This window comes from Leptodactylus fuscus, chromosome 5 (assembly GCF_031893055.1).
Source record: "Leptodactylus fuscus isolate aLepFus1 chromosome 5, aLepFus1.hap2, whole genome shotgun sequence".
Classification (NCBI taxonomy): Eukaryota; Metazoa; Chordata; class Amphibia; order Anura; family Leptodactylidae; genus Leptodactylus; species Leptodactylus fuscus.
Window position 1 is genome coordinate 90,070,443 of NC_134269.1, and position 27,556 is coordinate 90,097,998.

Here is a 27,556-nt window from a genome sequence, read left to right on the forward strand (position 1 = left end):
ATCCCGCAGTCTTCTACCGGTTACTGGCAGTTCGGTGGTTGTATGACAGTTCTTGCAGCTTTATCATGTCTGCAGATCTGCTGAGCTGGTGTGTTGGAGAATTGGAGCGGCGATTTACTTTATCTGTCAGCGAAGACATCGTACAGTGAGTGGCAGAGACCTCGGTCATAATAGCCTGGTACAGCAGGGATCTCAGGAAGTGTTCACGCTGTATAATGTAGTGACTGAGCTCGTCCATATGGAAGTGTTCTTATAATGCACATACCTCTATGGCTCAGCATGTAGACATCCTTCAGCTAAAGTTCCTAAATGCATTGATCAGCCATAGATGACCTAGACTAGCTGTCCGCAGGCATGTAAACCTGTGTGAACACTTCATAGATATAGTTCCAAAACGTTGCATTTTCGTAATGTGATGTCCTGACCTACGTGACAATGATGGCGCAGAAAACACTAAATCTAGCTCCAGATTCATTGTTCTCTGTGCTGTTATTGTCATGTAGGTCAGGACGTCACATTACGAAAATGCAATGTTTTGTTATGCAACGTTTTACAGTACCTGCAAAATGGATAATCCCATTCACACATTGCAGAAAAAAAGCCTGCTACAGAAATAACGTGACTTCAAAATTTGTTGCGTTTTTGTAAATCGCAGCATATCAGTTATACCTACATGAAATGCTGGTGTTTTCCTTATAGGTGTAATAGAGACAGAAAGTCCTCAGAGGAAAACTGGGCTTTCTCTAAAGAAAAGAAAAAAAAAACTATTTAAGGCTAAGGCCCCACGGGCTGTATCCGCAGCACTAAAGCACTGCGGGAAGAACCACTGCGTGAATGCATTGCGGTTCTTTAGCAGCGCTTTTAAGAGAAAATTCACGGAGTTTTCCTCTGCGGGCTTTCTCTTAACATTATATCTACGAGAAAGCAGCCGGCATTTCCGTAGATATAATTGATATGCTACGATTTGCAAAGCCGCAACGGTTTTGTAAATTCGCAAAGTGGGGATGGGATTCGCATGAATCCCATCCACTTTTCCTGCACTGTACAGCGCCACGGTTTTTCCCGCAGCGGCAAATCGTGGTGTTTCTGGTCCATGGGTCCCTGGCCTTATATCTCTTCTATCCTCAACAGCAGTCAGTCCAATTCCAATATAACCCCAGGAATGTGTGGGACTTATCCTTATAAAGTCTCTCCCGTGACTTGGCAGCTGCTGCATCATTGCCAGTTCAGCTCCAGTTTGGACGTTCAGTTTGACACATAGACTGCCAGCTGATGTGGGAAATGTATTATTTATTATTGTTCCTGTTATTAAAGGGGTACTCCAGGAATTGGACCAACTGGTTTGGGTTGGGGGCCAGAGGATATATAAAATTATAAAAAAGCAAACTCACTTGCCCCAGCACTCTGTTGTTAGTTGCCGCTGTCTATTCAGTCTTGCGCCAATTCCTGGATGCTGTGACTCCATGTGACCCTTGAGACCAAATAGTGGTCTGAGCGGTTGCTGGAAAGGAACCAGTGATGTCACTCACAGGACCAGTGATGTCACCAGTTCTTCACCTAAACATTCAGCAGAGAGGTCCTCGGCCTGACAGGTTAATATGCTTTTTTATTCTACCTTTCCTCTGGCCTCCACAATTCCTGGGCAACCCTTTAAGAATTACATATAAATCCAGTCTTTACAATTCTTCATCAATGTTTTGTGTTACAGAGGCCTTGGTGAAAACAGACAAAAAATTGAGAGAGTTTTTAGAGAAAAATTAGGAATACGCAATGAATTGTGATCCCCCCTTTTTTTTATTTATTTTTCAGTACCAATTTCTAGTATACAAGCACTGATTATCCCCCCCCCTCATGTGCTTTATGTTTATAGGCACCAATAGATTCGGAGACAGTACATATTTCCTAGCTTATAGTTGGTGATGTAGGCGGAAAGGCAACTTTTTACTATTTGAGCAGCTGACTGTAAGAACTTGAGGGGGTGGTGTGCTTTGGGAAGATACTTTTACAACAGATGGTAAAAGTCAAAAGGAAAAATCAGATTTTAAGACTTCCAAATATGAATTTTCTTTGTAAGAAATGACTTGTATCTCTCACAGGTATATCCTTTCCATCGACACAGAGGAAGAAATTGAAGAGTACATAAATGACCTTATCCAGGGCTATGATGAGCAGAAACAAATCTTCATCAAAGACCTAAAAATTCGCTGGCAGAGATTAAAGAATCCTCACAGCTCCTCCTCAGCTCCAGTGTATAGGAAAGATGGTTAGTGACTACTGCAGAACTTTATCCGTAGCCTTTTCATATGTAATACTGAATTGTGGCCTTACTTTTATGCTATGATGTAAATATTGCCACTTGAAGGGGTTATCCAGTTTTTAACCCCTTCCCACCGGATACATTTTTTGATTTTTGTTCTTCACTCCCTGCCTACCAAACCCCATAACTTTTTTTATTATTTTGTTCTCAGAGCCATATGAGGGCTTAATGTTTCAGTGACATAATGGTACCAGTAATTATTCTGTACAATGTACTGGGAATCCGGGAAAAAAATTCTGGATGGGGTGCAATTGGAGAAAAAGAGCATTTGTTTAACTTTCTTACAGGCTTCGTTTGTACAGTGTTCACTGTACAGCCAAAGTGACATGATACGTGTATTTTATGTTTCGGGACCATTCCAGTGATACCAAATTTATATAGTTTTATTTTATTACATTTTAACACTTTAACAACAATCCACTTCTTATTCAAATTTTTATCAGGTGAAAAAATGGTGGGAAATGGTCCCAGGGCCATTTTATTTATTTATTTTTTTTAAATTCGGAGAATCATAGTATAGTGCAATGACCGTGATCAGAGTGAATTCTGATCGTGGGCATTAGCTCCGGGTCTCTGCTGTACGGTGTCAGTGACGAAATCTAAGCAGAAACTGCTGCTGGCGGCCACACACTGATGAGCCCCATTGAATGAAGCTAATCAGTAAAACTTCCACAGGAAAAATAGTAATAAATGCCACGGTTTTTGCAGTCGGTTCAAAGTGGATGGCATTTTAGCGAAATCCCATCAACGCATTGCAGAAAAATTCCCACAGCAGAAATGCTGTGATTTTTTTTTTTTTTTTTTAAATAAAACAGTTGCGTTTTTGGAAATTGCAGCATGTCAATTATACCTATGGAAACTCTGGCATTTTCTGTTTAGGTATAATTGAAGGAGAAAGTCTGCAGAAGAAAACTCTATGGACTTTCTGTAAAAAGTGCTGCGGAAAAAAACACAATTAGGCCGGGGCTCCACAGGCCGAAAATGCAGCGGGAAAAATCGTGGCGTTTTACAATTCATGTGAATCCCATGCCTATTTTGCGGTTAAAATGGCAGCATGGACACGCTGCCATTTACAAAACCGTTGCAGTTTTGAAAATCGCAGCATGTCAATTATATCTACGAAAACAGACGGCGGAGGAAAACTCTGTGAACTTTCTGTTCAAAGCGCTGTGGGAAGAACCACGATGCGTTCATGCCGCAGTTGTTCCCACAGCGCTTTGGCGGCATATACGCGCGCTTCCCATTGAAATCAATGGGCTCTGTTATGAAGCACTCGGACACGATTATACGTGTCTAAATGAGTGGCGCGCTTACACAGTGTGAAGGGGCACTTAGGCTGAGGCCCCAAATTGCAGAAATGCAACTTTTTTTGTTGCTGATTTTGCTGCACTTTTTTGAACCAAAGCCAGGAGTGGATTGAGTAGAAGGGAGAAGTATAAGGACTTCCTATATATTTCCCATTCCTTTTGTAGTCATTATTGTCTTTGGCTCAAAAATCTGCAACAATATCTCCAGCAAAAAAAAAATTGCTTTTCTGCATCGTGGGGCCTTAGCCTTAGGAGGGTATATACTGAAGTTGCACTTTTCATAGTTTTGGCAGTTGCAATGAAAATGGTGACTTAAGTGCACTGAATGGATATTCCCTAGCACTCAAAGTTCTTTAAATCCCATTGCTATTCATGCATTGTATAATAATGGTTTCCTATATACAGTGGGGCAAAAAAGTATTTAGTCAGTCACCAATAGTGCAAGTTCCACCACTTAAAAAGATGAGAGGCGTCTGTAATTTACATCATAGGTAGACCTCAACTATGAGAGACAAAATGAGAAAACAAATCCAGAAAATCACATTGTCTGATTTTGTAAGAATTTATTTGCAAATTATGGTGGAAAATAAGTATTTGGTCACCTACAAGCAATCAAGATTTCTGGCTCTCACAGACCTGTAACTTCTTCTTTAAGAGTCTCCTCTTTCCTCCACTCATTACCTGTAGTAATGGCACCTGTTTAAACTTGTTTTCACTATAAAAAGACACCTGTGCACACCCTCAAACAGTCAGACTCCAAACTCCACTATAGTGAAGACCAAAGAGCTGTCAAAGGACACCAGAAACAAAATTGTAGCCCTGCACCAGGCTGGGAAGACTGAATCTGCAATAGGCAACCAGCTTGGATTGAAGAAATCAACTGTGGGAGCAATAATTAGAAAATAGAAGACATACAAGACCACTGATAATCTCCCTCGATCTGGGGCTCCACGCAAAATCTCACCCCGTGGGGTCAAAATTATCACAAGAACGGTGAGCAAAAATCCCAGAACAACGCGGGGGGACCTAGTGAATGAACTGCAGAGAGCTGGGACCAATGTAACAAAGCCTACCATCAGTAACACACTATGCCGCCAGGGACTCAGATCCTGCAGTGCCAGACGTGTCCCACTGCTTAAGCCAGTACATGTCCGGGCTCGTCTGAAGTTTTCTAGAGAGCATTTGGATGGTCCAGAAGAGTATTGGGAGAATGTCCTATGGTCTGATGAAACCAAACTGGAACTGTTTGGTAGAAACACAACTTTTCGTGTTTGGAGGAAAAAGAATACTGAGTTGCATCCATCAAACACCATACCTACTGTAAAGCATGGGGGTGGAAACATCATGCTTTGGGGCTTTCTCTGCAAAGGGGCCAGGACGACTGATCCGGGTACATGAAAGAATGAATGGGGCCATGTATCGTGAGATTTTGAGTACAAACCTTCCATCAGCAAGGGCATTGACGATGAAACGTGGCTGGGTCTTTCAACATGACAATGATCCAAAGCACACCGCCAGGGCAACGAAGGAGTGGCTTTGTAAGAAGCATTTCAAGGTCCTGGAGTGGCCTAGCCAGTCTCCAGATCTCAACCCTATAGAAAACCTTTGGAGGGAGTTGAAAGTCCGTGTTGCCAAGCGACAGCCCCAAAACATCACTGCTCTAGAGGAGATCTGCATGGAGGAATGGGCCAACATACCAACAACAGTGTGTGCCAACCTTGTGAAGACTTACAGAAAACGTTTGACCTCTGTCATTGCCAACAAAGGATATATAACAAAGTATTGAGATGAAATTTAGTTACTGACCAAATACTTATTTTCCATCATAATGTGCAGATAAATTCTTACAAAAGCAGACAATGTGATTTTCTGGATTTGTTTTCTCATTTTGTCTCTCATAGTTGAGGTCTACCTATGATGTAAATTACAGACGCCTCTCATCTTTTTAAGTGGTGGAACTTGCACTATTGGTGACTGACTAAATACTTTTTTGCCCCACTGTAAATAGCATACTCTTGCCTTTTGTATGCCTATGTAGTATTTGCATTATTGCGATATATAGACTCCTACTTGGCTAAAAAATTCTTAAAAAATGTTAAGAGTATTTTTATTCTTGGAAAAAATGTTGTCACTTAACTGACGTTAAGTGACATTTATAAAGCTGTAGGTTTTTAAGGCCACCATTCACATAAAAGTATAATTGGCTGAACCCACCAATTGGCCAGCTAGCTGTATACATGTATATCACTAACTTTCATGTTATGGTTTAAACAAATGTGCTATGAAACTTCTTAACAAAATTATGGAAATTATTATTGTGTTCTGTGTGATATTGATTAAAATATTTTTTTTTATATGGTGTAGTTTATAAACAAAATTGGAATAACGGTATGCTATATTCATGGCCTATTAATCAGTCTGTCTAGCGTAATGAATGGGATCTTATAAAAGTGGTAATTTATATTGCTTTTAACATATCTCAGATACAACAAGCATGCAAGAGTTATCCCTTATAGACCAGACCAGAAAAGGCAGACGTAAAGGAAGGAATAAGCTTGAGCCTCTCCCAACCTCTGCTGTGACCGCTACAGCTGCAGAAGAGGTTAAGACCCCAATGGACTTGGCAAAGGTCAGTGGAAATGGAGAAAATGTACATTGTCAGAAGCACTAACCTCACATTGTGTCTTTTGTGTTTGAAAGAATTAACATTAAGGCGGGGAGCCGCATCACTCTTGGGCCAAAATACGCCTGCCACGACTGTGGCGGCTTCCGACAGTTGCGGCTTCCCCCTCCGGAGTAGGCTCAAATGAATGCGCTGACTTCAAAGGTTGCTACCGCAAGGCGGACGCCGCGGCTCAACGAGCTGCGGAATCTGCCTGAAGAAAGGACAGCTCGCTTCTTTTGTTGCCGCTAGCGGAAAATAGAACGCTAGCTGTCTCCATTAACCACCATTGTGAGGGGGAGGATTATGACGTGGATTCCGCGCCATAATCCGCCCCCTCTGTGCCCGTGTGAACTAGCCCTAATAGAACCTTTAGAAAAAGAAAATAAATAATTGCCAAGACTGTTTTCAATGTATACACTAAAATCACACTCCTTATGCAGCACTGTAGCCATTAAAGGGATTGTCGGCAGGTAAAAATGAAAACAACAATGATGCTATCTTGTTTCTGGTCCACTCTCTACACACAGAGAATGTCCTCTCAGACATGTAACTGGCTTGTTGCCATTTTATCTGTGTCAAGAGGCACCAGGTGGGGGTGGGATTAGTGAGGTGAATAGTGCTTATTTTATATTTATAACCTGTTCTGAGCCTCTGGACAACCCTTTTCATTAAAAAAAAAAAAAAAAGTAAAATATAAAGTATATTTGCTGCATATGTACCCAGTTCAACTATTAGCTTAAGAATGATGTACATTTGAAGGTTGTTTATTCAATTATATACCTATTATATTATATATAGGTATGTTGTGCTGAAATTAGTAAAATCCTTTCTCCTCTAATGTGTCGTATTCCACACCAGCAAGCCCAGGCTCAGGAAATGGCTGCCTTATCTGCAAAAAAAAAGCAGAAGTTTGTCAACCTTTACACTAAAGAAGGACAGGATCGCTTGGCTGTTTTGATCCCCGGCCGTTATCCTTGTGAATGCCTGGCCCAGAAGCATAAGCTCATTAATAACTGCATCGCGTGTGGACGAATTGTGTGTGAACAAGAGGGATCAGGTCCATGCTTGTTTTGCGGAAACTTGGTAAAAATTCTTGCTGTTTCCTAAATATAAAAAAAAGTTTTGTGTTGAGATGTGATTTTATTTTCTAATGCGTTGGGAATTTTCTTTCATGTCCGATTAAAGGGTTGGCTAGGTTTATGAAAAAATGTCAGTTTTGTGTCCATGGGTTGTTTCAACGCATGCAGCTCATCTATATTAATGATAACGAGATTCGGCTGTAATACCAAACATAACCTGTGGACATATGTCCCTTTGGTTTTTAGAAGAGAGCTAAGTTTTTTGGGGGTTTTTTTATAGACTAATTTCATATCTGTGCCATAGGCCCTTTAGGAGCATTTATTGCAGAATCTGTTTATAAATTGCAGATGAAAAAAATCCTGCATGTCTGTCAAAATGATAGACACCGGAAGTGAAGCGCATGGACCCCATTCTAGACAATCGGAGCTTTTGGGCTCAGTTGCTATCTGTAATTTTAAACATCCGGAGCTTCCATTGCTCTGCTTCTACAAAGGACAAGAACAATGGAAGACTTTGCTGATGTGAATGTAGCCTATTCCTGGAAAAACTCTCAAAATACAAAACACTAAATGCCACACATCAATAGCTGCTTTCTGTGACCACTTTGGCTTTTTTATTTAAAATATGTCCACCTGTTAAAAAGATACGGTCCCTGAGAGGTTATGTGTTGTTCGTCAAGTGGGTGGAACCTTTTTATTTCCTCAGAGAAACTTAAAAAAAATGGAGGGGAAAAACAACGAAAAATTGATCAGGGGCACAGTGGAAATCAAATGAAGTTTGTCATTTAGTATTTTGTACTTGGCTACTGAAATTTTCACATTGCATCTAGTAAAGTTTCAAATACTTCATCACTTGATAATTGTAGGAGTTTTAACAGATCAAGAAAACCAACAACAATATGTATACATATGAATGAGATGCTTACCCAGTATCGAAGATCAAAACCATATTACTTTATTAGCACATGATAAAAACACTTAAAGAGGACCTTTCATATCCTCGGGCACCTGCGGTTTTATATATCGCTAGAAAGCCGACAGTGCACTGAATTCATGTGCCCGGGGGAAGAGATATCGGTGCCGTTACCATAGCTCTTCACTGTTAGAAGGGCATTTCTGACAGTCTGTGAGGAATGCCCCTCCTGACAGTAGAGTCCATAGCACGTCAGGAGGAGCCTCCCTCACAGACTGTCAGAAACACCCTTCTGACAGTGAAGAAATACAAAATGGTATCGATAGCTCTTTACCAGGGACACATAACGGGTGTTTTCTGTAATATCTGTAACACTGTCCCTGTTCTAATATGAGATGTGATATGAATGGACCTCTCTGAGCCTGAGAATAGAAGAGAAGAAATATAATACAATCCAAATATCAAACATTCAATACGTCAAAAGTGTAAGATACAGATACCTCACCATTGTGCACATAAAGGCAGAAGCCCTGGAGTATATTCAGTGGACGGTGCCACTCCAGAAAAGTGGCTGTGCGTAGTATTGTAACACAGTTGAGATCAGTGCCTTTGTTACTGAGATGTCGCCATTTTTGGCAATATGCAAATAAGCTCTTTGCAACAATGAGGGTGTTGCCACGTACCTCTTTAAAAGAATGGCAATGCCCTCATTACTCCAATTAATTAGTCACTTTTGTCAATATGCAAATTATCATGTCTATGGATTCACAAGGGGAAACCACTGATTCAGGAGGCCCTAAATTATCTATCTGTGGGATGGGTTGGTGTTCTGGTGCTGGACTCCCTTTACAGTTTCACCTTGTCCTAATGAATAGTGGAGGTCCCCAGTGGTCTGACTCCTACTGCTAAAGTGAACAACCTTAAATTTATTTTAGCTCTCTATTCTTTATGCTAGCCAGGTTAAAAAAGTTTATGTACATATACATATATACTTCTGTATGATATGTGCACCAACAATTACTAGAATCTCAGAAACACTGAATTTCAGGTGGAATCATGGAACAGTACGCCTCCGTTGCCACCAACTTTCTAAGCCTGGCAGCATAAGGGTGTCCCTTTGTGACTTGTAGTAAACTAGCATCAGTTTGAACTCTCATGGTTTCTACCTATAGAATGGTACACATGGTGTTTTTGGTCTGAATTTTATGCCACAGTATCAAAGGAAATGACTACACTGTAGAGTAGATTGTGATAGCTAGTCATTTAGTGAAAGAGTGAAGCACTTGTTGGGCAGATATATGCGCTCATCTTTGCATTGTTGCCTAAGGTGCATGGATCTGTAGTTTTCTTGCTTCAGCAGCTGTAATTAAAGGGGTCAAAAAATATTGTAATCCCCGGAATCCCACCTATTTAAAATTTACATTTTTTTTTCCACCTTTAACTTCTCTTAGGTGTGTACAAAAGAAGAACAAGATATTTTACTAAGAGACTCCAACAAAAGTCAGAAACTACGAAAAAAACTCTTGGGTGGTAAGCTACATATGTGTTTACAGACTGGGCATGTCTGCTGACTTGTGTGGGACATTTTTATTGACATAAAATTTCTTTACATTGTGTGGCATAAGGAGCACACTTTCGAGGCCTCTTTTAACAGACACTTAAAGGGGCAGTCCATCCAAAATTAGTGGTTTCCATGGGCTCCATTACTGTATTCCACGTGACCATCTCTTAGATGTTATCTTTTTTGCTGCTTCTTTCTCTATATATCAGACAGGGGCAGACACTGGGTTCACACTAGCATTGACTGTTTGTTGTTCTGGTCTATTGGAGGACATGCCAAACCCAACAGACTCCATTGACTATAATGGGTGTTCATTGTTTTTAAACTAATGGAAGACAAAAAAGCTGTGTGTGTAGGACATTGCGACATATTCTCTCTGGGGTTAATAGCAAAGCATAGAAGCAGGGGAAAAAAAGTAAAAATCAAGATGTAGTCGTCTATAGAAACAGAGAGGAGACTGCAGTGCAAGAATTAAGTACATTGGTACAGATTTATCATACCTTGTATGCCAGTTTTCTGCACCTCATGTGTGAGTCATTCTTCCCCGGCGACAGAGAAATGAAGAGTGATGTTGAATATGTTGCTCTTTAGGAACCACATCCATTAGGTATAAAAGAAGTGCACAATGTGATAGACCATTATCTGGGGATTCAGGCCGCCAGAGATAGCCAAGTGCAGTCCTGGTTCTGGTAGTTAGTGGGGGCCCCCAATGGTTGGATCAGTATGTTAGACCAGTGATTTGACTGGTATACACCTTTAAGTAGTGGAATATTGTGAGATATTAGATCCAAAGTCTTCAAAATTGTGAATGTTGCTTTGGATGAGAAAAGCATTCTATAACATAAAATAGCAATGAAGCAGTTTGTTTCTAAAGTTTTTTTTGTTTTGTTGTTTCCCCCTCTCCCTGTAGATTTTTTATATATATATATATATATATATATATATATATATATATATATATATATATATTTGTGTAACTGTGCCTTCTATAGCGTCTCCCTCATTACTAAAAGTACCAAGTGCTAGTCCCAGAATACCTGCGGATGTGACCCGGCACCCTTATATTCAGTCTCCATTAAAAAACAACAACTGCACAGAGCAATGGGCATGCACTAGTTCTTGTTGTGTGCAGTATTCAGTAGCATCCACTGATGGACATCACAAGGAGGAAGTACTATACAATTTGTAGGCACTGATTTTCCAGTTCCATTACATTAATAATTGATATTGTGCTGCTTACAGCTAATTTCATGTGATTAGATGTTACATGCTAAATCAATCCAGCAAGGTAATTTCAAAGGCCCACTAGACTCCTGAGGAAATGTAACATTTGGAAGGACGATTTTCAGCTAAATCTCAGATTTCTGATGCCCTGTATGTAGAGCAGGATATTATGGAGGGAGAAAAGGTGAGCTATATGATATATTGGTATATGATTTTGAAGCAGAGGGAAAATGAAGAGTAAATCCTGAGAGGATACCCAAGATAGACAGTGGGGCAGATTTGTGAAGTTTGTCGTTTTCAATGCCAATTTCGTATCACCTGCACTAGCAAAGGGTGCACCTTGTTTATGAATAGGCTCCCTCTCCAGGGCCATGTACATCTATACACTGAAAACTACGCCAGCTCATACCTGTCATATATTTTGGCTATTGTTTATGCCATTAAACTGCATGTATAATAATAAATCTAGACCTTTTGCCCATGCCTCATCCCCATCTAAAGTTCAGGCAGCACAAAACAAAAAAAGTCACACGTTTTTGCACAACACGCGATATTTGCTTTAAAAATAAAATAAAATTGTGACGATAAATCTTGTACGCCAGATAATACATACACTACATAATGCAATACATTTTAAATCTGCTGCAGTGAGTGAAGCAGTATTTGAGGCTTTATCTGTTTGCAGTATGTGGCCAGTGTTGGCAGATTTTTTTTTTTTTTTTTTGTATTATGCACAGGGAAAAATTTCTGTGACAGGAGACTGGGGGTGGGGTAATGTGTATATAAAATGAAAAAAAAAATCATTGGACCCTTTGCTGTAGACAAGATGTTGTTTCTCCAAAACTGCTGCACAAATACACAACTGTTAGACCACTCAGAGATGGCAGCATAACATTTTATATATATATATATATATATATATATATATATATATATATATATATATATATATATATAAAAAATATTGTAAGCCGATGGCTGGTCAGATAGTGGAGGGGGTGTACATCTAACCCAGACTACTCAGGTGGGTGAGTTGAGAAAACTCCAGAAGGAATGTTTGTTCTCAACAGACAACTTTCGTCTGCTGAGCATTTTGGTAAATTGGTATTGGTATTGGGCTGGATTTTTAGGAATGGCAGGTAGGTTGGCAGTGGGACCTGTCATTCCACCCCCCCTCCAGTCTTCTACACTTTGGGTATGTTCCGGCAGAGAGTCTGCTCATCAAGGGAGCTTAAGAAGCCAGCTCCAGCAGGTAACAGACCTGGCTTTATTAGAACCTGAGATAAGCTGCTGCAAGAGTAGTTTAATATATCATGTGAACATAAATTCATAATAGTTGTGAAGCCATGTCATTTACCGGGATAAAAAGTAGCCTATGTATTAATCAAGGTTACAAACTATCTGTGTGCCAAATTTCATTCAACTCCATTCAGCTTTTTTTGCGTAATTGACTAACAAGCATCCAAACTTAAAGTAATAGTAATGGTAAATAAATATACATATATATACTCGAGTATAAGCCGACCCGAATATAAGCCGAGGCCCCTAATTTTACCACAAAAAAACTGGGAAAACTTATTGACTCGAGTATAAGCCTAGAGGGGAAATTTAGCAGCTACTGGAAAATTTCAAAAATTAAAATGGTTGGAGTTTTTGGGTGCAGTAGTTGCTGGGGAAGGGGAGGGGGTGTTTTGGTTGTCTGTCTGCCCCTTCCCTGAGCTTGAGGACTGAGGGTTTTTTTCCCCCACTCGGAATTCAGCCTGGCTGAATATAGGGTATCTGCAGTGCTCCTATTAACCACTTCCTGACGGAACAGGAGCACTGCAGATACCCTATATTCAGTAGACCGGGCACTTTCAGACACAGGGATACCTAATGTGTATGTGTTTCACAGTCATTTTCTACTTTTATATGTATTCTAGGGAAAGGAGTGATTTAGAACTTTATATATACGCACAGACATACAAACATATCTATATAATAATATCGGTAGATGTTATATTGCTCTCCCCCAGGGCCAGGTCTCTGCACAGAGAAATCCTCATTCACTGCAGAACCAATGATAGAAATGCCCTGTATTGTTTTGTCAGTTTTTTTTACTTATTTGGTCAATTTCTAAGGCAAACTGAAACCCACATTTTGAAAAACCTCAAAATGTGACCTGTTCTGAGTCAGATAAAATAGTTTGTGCTTTCCCTTATAAGTGAAATTCTGATTAATTATGGACCGCTTCTCATTGCGATCAGTAATGAAATATAGCTATAATTAATTAGTCTTTCATTTACTTATAAGGGAAAGCATAGGCGACACCAGGCTAGAGTTTGGCTGTCAGTGTTGTGGTGTTGGGGAGGAAGAATGCTATGGAATCCAGCTTTAAAATAACATGACAAATAATTTTTACTTATTATACAATTATTAATATTGTATGTATAATTAGATGTACAGTTTGTATATTTACTTTCATAGGTATTCAATCACTAAGTTTTTCATAAATTACATTTTTGCAACATTTTGCAGCTATGTCCCACATGGTACTTTTCTGAAAAACATATGGGACTTAATGAAAGGGATGTTGTCTGCACTGTCCAGTGGATTTACTGTAACTCTTATCTGGCATACGTACACTATTATGGTGCACAGAGTGACAGATTTACGGTATCAATAAAACTGCCAAAATGAGTCTTAAGTTTTGCTCAATTGCAGCAAATGTAGGTTCCACTTTTAACTGTATCTGGCAATATTAATTCTATATACTATTGTGTCTAAGTCAGTTGTCATATAACCCTGGTCTTAAAAGAGTCATTCAAACAAACATGTTACGTCTTTGAAACACGGTTGTGTGCTGATGCATTTCCCGAACTGACCAGTACAGAAGCACTCTGTCTGTTTGGCCGCTCATTGCATCATAACTCACTGTAATGCATTGAGTTTTATTCACATGACTGAGGTCAGTCAGGGAATTATGGCTAGCACGTAGGCAATGTTTCATGGATGGAACACAGTCATGTGAATGAATCTTAATGGATTTCTTTCTCTATTTATGAACGTGTATGATTTGATTACAGGTGCTGAAATGGGGTTGAAAATGGATCTTCTACCGCATCAAGAAATGCGCATTAAAGAAGGTCTAGAAAGGGCTGTGCAGCATCGAGACAAGCTCCTGGAATATGATAAGACAAGGTATTACTTAAAGTTAAACTGAAGCATTACTTCCCTTCTAGGAATATAGTGGATTGTGATTTGGCTATTGATAAATATTGAGTAATTCCTAATATATTGGGATTTTATGTTTTTGAGTTTTTGATAAATTTGTAACCTGAATTTTCTAGTTGTTACACTTTTTAATATATATATATTTTTTGGTTTTCATCTGTACCATAAAGTGTACGACGCACCCATGTGATTGATGATGAGTCTGATTACTTCTCCACCGATTCCAACCAGTGGTTGTCCCAGGCAGAGCGTGAGACTCTTCGCAAGAAGGAACAAGAATTGCAAGAGCTGCGTCATGCATCTCGGCTTTCTCGTAAGGTGACTTTAGACTTTGCTGGGCGCAAAGTTATAGAAGAAGGAGGAAACCTGGATGAGTATCACAAGAGGTAAATAAAGTTACATACTTGTCCATTAAGCACTGTATATAACACAGATCCCAAGTCATAGATAACACATTTGATCTTTTAAATGGTTCCGGCATATACCAATAGTGTATCACTTAACGCATATTTATGAGCTGTTTATGTAATTTGCAACATGTCTGCTCTTGAGATTTTTGTTAGATATGTGAAATGTTAATGTTTCATTGTCTTGTCATAGATTATAAACTTTCAAGCTGGGCCATTACTCCTGTTTGATATGTTACACTGTATTGTCTTATATTCTCCATGTATCCTCTGATTCGTAAAGTGCTGCGGAATATGTTGGTGCTGAATAAATAAAATGGGTTTATTATTATTATTATTATCATCATCATCATCATCATCATTATTATTATTATTATTATTATTAACAGGCTTGATGAGGTTGTGCATGCAGTCAACTCTGGCACAATAGCAAAGCCAGTGAGAAGCTCAGGAGAGAAAACCCATGATTCTCTGCTCTTGAATCCTTCTTTGGCGTTTCCCCCTCCAATGGTGAGCTGCTTCAGTATACTACAGCAGGAACTGCTTGTAGAAATAGGGTTACATAAAATGTGTAATGGTTTTCTAGTAATATATGTCACCTGTACATTTAGTACTTGTACCATGAATAGTAGTGTCACTTCAGAATATCTATGATTTGTGCAGCAGCGGAACAAATGGCTGTTCAGCTCCACTTAATGCTCTTGAGACGGATGCATCAGCACAATTTTCCCATCTACACTATTCCTGAAGTGAACAGCAGAGTGAGATCCAGGATTCTTTAAACACATGAAACTCATGCCCAGGAGGAGAGTGCATCTGTTCCTGACAGATGGCTGAGTTTGGGCACATAGGAATAAACATGCTTTTTCAGTCACTTCAGTTTCTGTAGTCATATATTAGTCTATAGAATATTTAATGAAAAACGTCACTGATGTATCATTTATCAAGAAAATTAGGTCTAAAGAGTCCTGTCTTTTAATGTGTAATATATAAATATTGTCTATTCTTGGACAGAAATGTCACCGTTTTAGTCAAAACACCATTAGGCTAAAGCCCCACAGGACATCCTGCAGCAAAAAAGCGCTACGGGAAAACCGTGGCGTCATTGCATCGATTTAATTTTCCTCTGCGGACTTTCTGTTACAATTATACCTATGGGGAAACCACCGGCTTTTCTGTAGGCGTAATTGACATGCTGCGATTTCCAAAACCGTGCCGGTTTTTGGAAATCGCTGTGTGTCCACACTGTGGTTTTTACCACAAAGTGGGCATGGAATTCGCTAGGATCCCATCCGCTTTGCACTTACTGTAAAAGGGCAGGATTTTTCCTGCGGCGTTTCCATACCACGGGGCTCCGGCCTTAAAGTGCTGCACAAAAGTTAAATACAAATGTCCTATCATTGGGATAGGTCAGCAATATTTGTTTGGGTGTTTGACACATGGCAGCTCTACAGCTGCTAAAGGCAGTGCTGCTTGGGTGAGTGCCATTTCCAAGGCTAGTGCTGTTACATTCTTTCACCGGGTAGGCTATTTGCAGCTCAGTCCCAGTCAAGTGAATATTGCTGAGCTGCAATACCAAATCACAACCTCTGTTGTCAAAATGCTATGCAGTGCATCATTAATGTGTAAAAAAAAAAAAAATTGTTAAAGATATCGATTGTACATTTCAGTGTTATATATTTGTACATTTGATCTATGTTTCTCGGCAAAATCTGGAAAAACCAACACTAGGTTTGTACACATTTAGATCAAGGTATATAAGCCCAATAGCTGCTTTATACGTTTGGCAATTTCTTTCTTTTTAATCTTGATATAAAAATAACGTAACTTGTGCAGTATTCCACCTTACACCACCTGACGCTTTTTGCACCTGAAAGGCATGGACACTTTTTTTTTTGTAACATTTGTCACCAGTTTTTCAGCTGTAAAAATATTCAGAGAGAAGTGCCTAAAGAGAGTCTGTATGTAAATCTATTCCTCAATGCATTATTGATGTATTTAGTCTCAGATTTCTGTTTGTTTCCACAGTGGGTCGATCAGGTGAGTGCAACCACGAATAGGAAAAGGACGGGTGTAGAAGAAACAGACGAGCGTAGCAGACTTCGAATACAGGACAGAGAGCTGCAGGAGATCAGTGATCAGGGCATGTGTCTGAGCATGCACCAACCATGGGCTTCACTTCTTGTTGCTGGCATTAAACGGTAATGACATTGTATGAATTCTCGCCTACTTTATTGTAATCCAAAAGTATTGCTACAGACCATAAATGGCGTATTAAAGAAAAAATGTTTTTTGATTGTTTTGTTGTCTCACTAGCCATGATATAAAGAACCTGTTTTCTAGTGATAAGTTATCAGGTGCTAGGGTTGAGCGATCGGGATCGGAAAAGATCGGATTCCGATCGGCGATCGAGTAAATTTCACGATCGAGATCGGAATTCCGACCCGATCTTTTCCAGTGGGATCGAGGTTGGAGGTTATCTCAAGATCGGCTCAACCCTAAAAGTGACTTTTCCCATAGAAAAGCATTGACTAGGGTTGAAGATCGGGATCGGAAAAGATCGGATTCCGATCGGCGATCGAGCAGATTTCACGATCGGGATCGAGATCGGCTGGAAAATGATCGGAAATCGGATTTTAAAATCGATCTTGAAATCTCAAGATCGGCTCAACCCTAGTGTTAACTTGTCAGCAATCATTTCATTGTCAATGAAATGTAAAAGTGGCCATTCTCATAGGCCAGTCATCTAGACAACAGAAGTGCACCAGCCATTTGTTTCCCATTCCTTTAATAGTATTTTAACCCCCTGACAGTCCCATCTAACGCATTGTAGCCTTAAACCAGTAATATTTTATCCCTCTTTGCATTCTCGCTATCATAACATTTTATATTTTATTTCAATGTAGCATGAATTGACCTTGTATTTTGGGAGTATTTTAGACTTTTTGATCAATTTTTAGGTGATATGAACAGAAAACCTCAATTCTGGCATCTGAATTTTAAGGTGTATGGCGTTTATCATGTAGAATAAATAGCATGCTAATTTTATTTTGGAGGTTAAGGATGTGTGTGTTACCAATTAAGCTGGGGCCCCATATGGCATATGGGAAAAACCCTTCTAGCGAATCCCATCCACAATTTGCAGAAAATTACCCACAGCAGAAATGCTGCGATCGCCGACACAGTTATTTTTTTGGGAAAATGCAGCATGTCATTTGTACCTACAGAAACACTGGTTGTTTCTCTATAGGTATAATTGAAGCAGAAAGTCCACAAAGAAAAACTCTGCGGACTTTCTGTGAAAAATGCTGCTGGAAAAACTGTAACTTGTTTCCACCATGGTTTTTCCCACCGTGCTTTTTCACTGCAGGTTTTCTGCTGTTTCTCTGGACGTATACTGCTCTTAGCTCAAAACTCGAGCAGGGTTAGTATCGGGGATTGGAGGGGGGGGGGTTTAAATAGGACCTGTACAAAATCCTAACTGCTATGCATCTTGTGATTGCTGCTGTGCCCCTGAACTATTTGGTGTTTTGTTTTTTTGTGTTTTTGTTTTTAAAAAACTAAATTTGTCTACCTGTTAAAATGATAAAAAAACTATTTGGGTAATTGGACCAGTAAATTACAACAAATATCAAATCTTATGTTGTAGAGGATGGAATTTTATATCTTGTTCCCCCAGCATGTTGGTGAGACCCAAGTACACAGTCCAGTCACATTAATGTGACCACCTGTTAAAATCCAGAATAACCACCTTTCGCATAGCGGACCGCTGCGAGACGGGTGGGAAGAGAGGGGATGTTGTGATGATGTTCACTGGGATGTCGAGCCATGCCAACTCCAGTGCCTTGGCCATCTGCGCTAGGTTACGCGGTTGAGCATCCATGGCGCGAACAACCCAATCGAGGTGGTCCCACAGATTGGGTTCAAGTCTGGGGAATTTGCTGGCCAAGGGAGTACGGTAAACTCATCCTGGTGCTCCTCGAACCACGCACGTGCACTGTGAGCTTTATGACACATCGCATTGTCCTGCTGGTAGATGCCATCAGCCTGAGGAAAAACAATTCGCATGTAGGGCGAACATGGTCTGCAAGGATAGATGCATACTTGTATGATCTATCGTGCCTTCCACAATGATGAGTGCACCCAAATGGCTAATGACACGTGCCCTCTGAGATTGGTTATTTAACATTGACATGAAAAGTAGGCGGTGGTCACATTAATGTGACTGGACTGTGTATATCCCGTTTGACCACAGAATGGAAATAAATGCTTTCTGCTTTAAAGACAACCAACAAAATTGTTAAAGTGGCAATGAATTGCGAAAAAACATTCAATAACTAAAAAATGATAGAAAAGGACCATGCTCACTGTGTAATTTTATATTCACCAAATTTCCTATTGGTTATGACTCTCACCTCTCTTCTTCTGTTTATTTCCTATTTCTTTTCTGCAGAGACCTTCAATAAAAGTTATAGTTTTTATATACACTCATCGGCCACTTTATTAGGTACACCTGTCCAACTGCTCGTTAACACTTAATTTCTAATCAGCCAATCACATGGCGGCAACTCAGTGCATTTAGGCATGTAGACATGGTCAAGAGAATCTCCTGCAGTTCAAACCGAGCATCAGTATGGGGAAGAAAGGTGATTTGAGTGCCTTTGAACGTGGCATGGTTGTTGGTGCCAGAAGGGCTGGTCTGAGTATTTCAGAAACTGCTGATCTACTGGGATTTTCACGCACAACCATCTCTAGGGTTTACAGAGAATGGTCCGAAAAAGAAAAAACATCCAGTGAGCGGCAGTTCTGTGGGCGGAAATGCGTTGTTGATGCCAGAGGTCAGAGGAGAATGGCCAGACTGGTTTGAGCTGATAGAAAGGCAACAGTGACTCAAATAGCCACCCGTTACAACCAAGGTAGCCAGAAGAGCATCTCTGAACGCACAGTACGTCGAACTTTGAGGCAGATGGGCTACAGCAGCAGAAGACCACACCGGGTGCCACTCCTTTCAGCTAAGAACAGGAAACTGAGGCTACAATTTGCACAAGCTCATCGAAATTGGACAATTGAAGATTGGAAAAACGTTGCCTGGTCTGATGAGTCTCGATTTCTGCTGCGACATTCGGATGGTAGGGTCAGAATTTGGCGTCAACAACATGAAAGCATAGATCCATCCTGCCTTGTATCAACGGTTCAGGCTGGTGGTGGTGGTGTCATGATGTGGGGAATATTTTCTTGGCACTCTTTGGGCCCCTTGGTACCAATTGAGCATCGTTGCAACGCCAAAGCCTACCTGAGTATTGTTGCTGACCATGTCCATCCCTTTATGACCACAATGTACCCAACATCTGATGGCTACTTTCAGCAGGATAATGCGCCATGTCATAAAGCTGGAATCATCTCAGACTGGTTTCTTGAACATGACAATGAGTTCACTGTACTCCAATGGCCTCCACAGTCACCAGATCTCAATCCAATAGAGCATCTTTGGGATGTGGTGGAACGGGAGATTCGCATCATGGATGTGCAGCCGACAAATCTGCGGCAACTGTGTGATGCCATCATGTCAATATGGACCAAAATCTCTGAGGAATGCTTCCAGCACCTTGTTGAATCTATGCCACGAAGAATTGAGGCAGTTCTGAAGGCAAAAGGGGGTCCAACCCGTTACTAGCATGGTGTACCTAATAAAGTGGCCGGTGAGTGTATAAAAAAAATAGAGAAGTAGAGAGGCATAGTACTTCTAAAACTGCCGCACTTCTCATATATATCTTGTGTTTTAATCTTTACTCTTTCAGGTTTTGCACTTTGCATTTGATAAGTTTTTATTGTTGGTAGTTTTCATTTTTCAACTCCGAACAATTCTTGCATGTAATATGGCATGTCCCTACTGGATTATCAGGATATAACATTTGAAGTGTTGCTGCATACTGAGCATTGTGCTTGTAACAAATTTGTCAGCATGACTGAGCATTAGCTTTGGCTGGATCTGCGGTGTATTACAACTTCCCCTGCTGACATGAAGTGTAACAATGTGATTTTGTCTCAGTGTGACTCCAGCTATTTGATTTTGATATGTGACTGCAGCTCTGTATTTGCTTGATCAGACATCTCATTATACGTCTCACCACTGTCTTTTTCAGGGTGGAGGGCAGATCATGGTACAGTGCTCATAGAGGCCGTCTATGGATAGCAGCTGCAGCTAAAAGGCCTTCCCCACAGGAGATCTCAGATCTAGAGGCATCATATCGAGTGCTACTTCACAAAGGTTGAGCAGACAAACCTTCTCTAAACTGAAACAAAAGCAGTAGTAATGTTACTTAAGGGGAGCTAAATTCTTAGAGTGAGACTGAAATCTTAATTGCAAAATATACAGTATATATAAGTGGTATAGAGTTTCTGATCTGTCATGGTTCCCTATTAGCTTAAGAAATTATACGCCATCACTTGCTTTATGTACAGCGGCAATCCCTTCTATAATATAACTATTACTTGAAACCTTGGGAATCACAGCACATCTGGAACAGTAAGCTTGTGACTTTATGTACACCCAAAAAAGGCCACCAAGATGTAAATGTTATGGCAATTGTAATATTAATAGGTCATTTGTATGCTGAAGCTGGCAGACCCATGTTTTTCCATGGTTACAAACTACAAACTTTTTGTAGTGTGATTCTGCACTCTCCTCCACCATCCACCTAATGCCGACCATCAATGTATTAAAGCAATAAGAATATAACTTTGATGCAAAGATAAATGTACCCCCTACCAGTAAATCCGACATTACAGCAGTTACAATATCTAGCCTTGGCTTCACCAGGAATAACATACATCCATTGTAAATTACATATAAAAGACACTTATAGATGAACACAACTAACTACAATGCACTAACTGTTAGTAACAATTGCTTATAAATGTATCCAGTACTGTGCTCTTGTATGTACACACAAACCATGTACCCTTCTTATTGTCTAACCATATAGACCAGGGGTCCTCAAACTGCGGCCCGCGGGCCACATGTGGCCCGCAAAAGCACTTCTGTCTGGCCCCACCGACATTGCCGGCAGACGTGCATTTATAATGAAGCTCCTGGGGAGTTCGGGCCAGGCCATGGAGCACACTTCACTTTACCTATTGGAGGGCACCGCTCCCGATGTCTGTGCGACCTGCTCTGCCTCCGGCCCACTGTTTAAAAAGTTTGAGGACCCCTGATATAGACAATAGTACTCAACCCTAGGATGTATGGGGAGTTTTACCCTTTTGTCTAGGCCATTGCAGGAACTACAAAGCCCTAATTTGGGGACCCTTCAGGAAGTGAAACGCCCCAGTGGCAAGATGTGTTTCTACTCTGTCCACACCTACCTCTTCTTGTGTCTATAATGTAAACACAAGCAGGGGGATGATAATTCACAGATATGTGTCTATTTTATGTATCAAAACAGGTGAATGTCAGCCCTGTTCAGTCAGCTGGGGGTGCAGGGAGTTGGATTCCCACCTATTTGATATTTATGATTTATCTTGAGGATAGAGCATCAGTATAAAAGCCTATTCCATGTAATTTTTCCTCTTTATTGTATACATTGAAGATCCTATAATACATTATAGGATGTTGCTCTTATCAGGGTTTGAATATATTTTAATTACATTTGAAGACTTTACTGTAAAATTTGTAATATTGTGATTTTTTTTTTTTTTTTTTTAGAACGTCTAACAACTCTTTGTATTTAGTAGAATTAAATAGACATTTCTTTATTCATAGACATTCATTTTCCCAAGGATTACCCAACTGGCTGTCTGCTGGGTTGTGTGGATATAGTTGACTGCCTGCCACAGGATCAGTTTAAAGAACAGGTGAGCTGCTTCATCTCTTATGCTATGCTGTATTATGGTTTTCCAGAGAGAAACCTGTGATACATGAAGATGAACATGTTACAAATTATATTGTACCACTTATTCATACATATTCTTGTGTATTCATGTGTATTGATGATATTGCCTTACTAAGGTCTACTGGTTACAGTCTAACATGCATCTATACTTGCATTATGATGTATTATATGTATGCTTATGCCTCTGTAATTGGTGCAGGTCATCACATAGTCAGGGACCTAGTACTTTTTGGAAGAGAGTGTGATGATTCCTTGTTGATGGAACTAAATTGAGCCTATGAACTGCAAAAATTTAGTTCATGTGGCATTATCTTTAAGCCTTCAGCATGTCTTTGTTTAGTTTTATATATTGTATATATTTCTCATATATTGTCTATTATGAACAGTGGATTGAATGCAAACATTATGTATTTTAGTATAAACCAGGATTATGCGTTCCAGCCAATCATATCTCCCTATTAATTTATATAACGTTTATCAATTTGTATTCAGCAGTCACCAAATGTAATCTTCTCTGCTTTTGTTCGTGCCTCCTGAATATCTTAAATTATTGTATATACTCGAGTATAAGCCAACCTGAATATAAGACGAGACCCCTAATTTTACCACAAAAAACTGGGAAAACTTATTGACTCGAGTATAAGCCTAGGGGGAGCGGGGGGGAATCCACCATTGCAGATAAAAAGTCTGGTCATGTGCATTGCAGCTTAGTAACTCCATGGGGATCATAGTAATAGCAGTTAACCCCATCATGTCCCTCACATTAACCCCCTGTGTGCCTCACATAAGAGTTACTGATATGTGGGACATAATTAGGTATCTTCATAATTAAGGTCCTTCATTAGTACCCCCATGTGCCTCACATATTAGTAACCCTTATATGGGGCACACAGGGGTTAATATGAGGGACATGATGGGGTTAACTGTTATTAATGTGAGGTACATGGAGTTACTGAAACTAAATTAATAACCCCAAATGCCTGACATTAATAGGCAGAGTAACTAAAGTAAGGTCCCTGTGTGTGTCACTTTATTGTAGCTTCCTCTCCTCCATAGATAGACATCTTCCATAAGACACAATGAATCCTGGCCACTCATCTGCAGGGTAGATGCTAAATCCTAGTGGGCTAAAGGACTTCTGAGGATGTCATGACCATGTGATCGTACTCTGGTGTGGGCGGAGCTACTAGGATTTAGACTCAACCTTATCTGCAGATGTTACATACCAGTGGCTACAGGACCTTTGATTACATCACAGTCACGTGACCTCATGACAAGGCAATCACAGAGCAGTAGCACTAAAGGACCTCCCCCTTCCAGGTCCTTTCAGTTTTCTGTGCTCCGTGGACCCTGACTCGTGTATAAGCCGAGGAGAGCTTTTTCAGCATGAAAAATGTACTGAAAAAGTCGGCTTATACTCGAGTATATACGGTACTTATGTTTTTTACCATTGTGATTTATTTCACTCTTGTTAATAATGCACAGATTTAACATCCAGAAAATTACACTGACACTCAAATCTTAAAAAGTACATTTTATTTGCTGCTATAATAGACGTATTCCAAAGCTTTTAAGCTTGTGAATTTTTTTGTTCTTAATAATGTGTTTTTTTTTCTTTTTTATACAGTATTCAACTCTCAGCCAAGAATCTAATTCTCCGTTTGTTTTTGTCTGTACAAACCCTCAAGAGCTGCTCATAAAATTTCCGATTAAAGGACAACACAAAATCTGTAAGCTCTAAATTGTATAGCATTGAATGATACTTGATATATTTTGAGGGAGCACAATGGAAAATTAACACACTGGTATGCTTAGTGCAAGACTTGATGGGGGCTTTACCTTACTTGCTTATTAAAAGAATGCTAAAGAAGGCAATTTAATGTCATGCACCTGATCTAGGGATAACACGGTGTATAGCTTTTGTGTGTCACGTTGGCAAAGAAGAATAACTCTTCCTGATAGAAATGATGAATTGCTGCAAAACTCTGTATGCATTTATGTCGTAGGCTGATATGTCAATGATTATGCTGTGGTCTCATTAGATAATGAGTCTTTCCATTAAATGGAGTAAAAATTGCTTCCTCCATTGCCATATAAAAAGACACTCAGAGTCTACTTTTGGGTAGTGCACCTCCTGGTAAATGATTGACTGCTAAACATGTCTCCATGACACTCTTGAATACATTTTGCCTAGTTGACTGATATAGAGAGAGGGTATAACATTGGACTAAGAGAAACCGTATCATCTTTTTGACAAATTGTCCGCCCTCTAGGCTATTCTGACCTTGCTGTTGGGTATCAGGAGCAGTGCTCACTTGGCAAAGTGGCTCCAGACTATTCAGAAAGACCACCAATAGAAAGGATCATTTGATTTGCTCACAAGCAGCAACCATGGTTTTCTTGTCCAATACTGTGGCACTTTCATTACATACTCCTGTTTCTGAATTCTCAGATAAAAGACTTCCAGCATCAGCGAGTAAAAAGTCTAAAATTTAACTTTTAATGCATCATTTCTTTAAAATAAAACATTACACAGCTTCAAATAAAAAATAGGGAAAATGTGGATATCGCTTACGTTTGGAGACCACAGTCTCTTATTTGTAGCATGCAACACACTGGCACACATTTTTAGTCACACTCCTGTTTCCGCCCAGACCATTTTTAGGTGCTTAGCAGAAGGCCATTTAGGCCCCATTCAGACGTTGGAAATGAATTTGAGGCAGACATCGGCTTCTGATTTCTCTTCATTTTCCATTCTTGGCTTCCTGTAGTGAAATCTTGATGCAGTGCATCAGAATTCTCTCCATTCATCTGTGTTTAATCAGCAGTGAATCGCGAGCTGCGGACTCTGCAGCAAGATTGAGCAGGATACTTAATTTTTGCAATCCCTGCATCCCATTGAAAACAAGGATATGCAGAATTGGGATGGAATCCCCCACAAAATCTGCAGCACACTCAACTGTTTGAATGGGACCTTAGTGTCATGGTGTCTATTAAGTGTCCTGCCATTAAATACCAGCTACTGTCACCTTCATTTGTATTGTTGTCATAAACTACAAAACCTAGACTACTACGGACTGGAACTGTATCTTATTTTAGTAACAAATCCATTTAGGATGTGATGGCAGTTGAGTTCAAGTATGGAGGTCTCATGGTGAGAGCTTTTAATCCTACCTTTGCTGGGGAGCGACACACTGTCCTAACTGCTGGTGTGATATGAGGAACACTAACAGCTCAGCAATATGTAGAGGACATCCTATGGCCACATGTGCTACTTCTCATGGCATGTCTCATTGGGATAATGTTTGCCCACACAGCAATGTCTCTGCCAGATTGCAACACTTGTTGCAATCTTGTTAGCCTACTGGGTCGCCAGATTTTATATAGCATTTATGGGACCAGTTGGGATGCCAACTTCGCTAACCTACAAGTGTGCAGGATCTAGGGTCTTAGCTATAACATTTATGGACAAATGTGCGGCAGGATACCATATGGGACATGTATGCCGCCATGCCCAACAGTATATCTTAAATGCCTATTAGAGGTGGCCAAACAACTTTTTTTTTTAAATTGTACAGGTTTCCCCAATAAACATATCCTTTAGCTCTAATATGGCAATCTACTACAGATATCACCAGAATGAGAAATGAGTTGCAGCTGCAAAATTTCCAGATAAAAAAAAATACAGTGGATTTATCTATTGCAAATGGCCCACATGTCTTGACCGTACTCTTGGAATGGACTTTATATTGGAGTATTCATTGTTAACACTCTGTTAGTGAAAATTAGAATAGTCATAGATGCATAAAATACTTTGGGACAAACCAACCCAGTCACAATGCAGAGCTAAAAAACAAACTGAGCTGTGGTTGGTCACTATAGGCAACAGACTGTTGCACAAATCTTCTCCATTGTCTGTGTCTTTACAGGGTACTAGAGCTTTCATGAAAAATTGAAATATGTTGTTTGCATTTATTTATTTATTTTTGCTGCTAATGTCCCCATTTTGCATTTTACTTTGATGCTGTGGCCATGTACAATAAGGAGCAGTCTGCCCCTTCTCCATTATATGCACACAAGCAGCTAGAAGTACATACAAGTACGTTAAAATATATATATATTTTTTGTACATTAGTATCACCCCCTCCCATCTACATCTCCGGTAACTAAGCAGTCAACTGTAAACAATCTAGAAGGGTGACACCCAGTGGCAGGAACTTTAGAGAGGGTTTTTTGTTTGTTTTTTTAAGGCAAAAAGTAACAACATTTTTAATCAAAATTACATCCATGTTGGTCCAGAATCACTATTCTATGAATTGACATGAAGTTGTCTGAAAAGTTAGCGACAATTTAAGTAGTCTCTGTGTCTTACATTTGCATTATTCTAAATGTTTGATATTGTGACTTTTTCAATGTTTATTAGATTAAAACATTTTTTTTTAATATTTCCAGGGAAGCTGGATTCTAAAATTCACCAAGGTGCCAAGAAAGGATTAATGTTCAAGAAAGAGAAATGAGGACAAGCTTCAGAGAGTGGCACAGGGTTCTGCAGATGAAGACTACCAAATTCTATGTATTTCCAGAAAATAATTTCTAAATATTGTTTGCTCTAAGCTCATATTTTTGGAATATATGTACAAATCCAAAATCAAATAATAAAGAGCTATTTATTATACACCCCCCCCCCGTTTTACCTATTTACATGTGTAGTCAGAACCTATTTTACTAGTTACATCTGTCTGATGCTGTGTATACTGTAGCTCTGTTCTACTACTATGTGAGCTCAGCTACATCTTTCCATTCATGTTGCTGCATTCAGTAACGTGACACACAGCACTGCAGTAATCTCATTAGAAGACAGATCTCTATTCCTTCTGAAACTCAACTAAAGGCAGAATCATTTCAGTCAAACAGCAGTCATTTATAGAATTATCCATCAACAAGGTGGCCGGTTTTGCTGGCAGCACGTGGCAGAGCA

General features: G+C 39.8%; 1 protein-coding gene across 2 annotated transcripts; it reads left to right on the plus strand.

Moving 5' to 3' along the window:
- On the plus strand, window positions 1-27,237 carry TRIP4 (thyroid hormone receptor interactor 4). Of its 2 annotated transcripts, none has more exons than XM_075273612.1 (13): window positions 1-145; window positions 2,097-2,263; window positions 6,108-6,253; window positions 7,148-7,372; window positions 9,733-9,811; window positions 14,132-14,246; window positions 14,450-14,665; window positions 15,076-15,196; window positions 16,715-16,887; window positions 20,830-20,954; window positions 22,449-22,540; window positions 24,206-24,308; window positions 27,031-27,237. In XM_075273612.1, exons 1-13 carry the CDS (start codon window positions 66-68, stop codon window positions 27,093-27,095), a joined length of 1,707 nt encoding a protein of 568 aa, XP_075129713.1. In that variant the 5' UTR covers window positions 1-65; the 3' UTR covers window positions 27,096-27,237. The 2 variants fall into 2 exon arrangements, with proteins under 2 accessions (XP_075129713.1, XP_075129714.1); XM_075273613.1 differs by having other exon boundaries at window positions 1-88.
- Window positions 27,238-27,556: the final 319 nt, after the last annotated feature.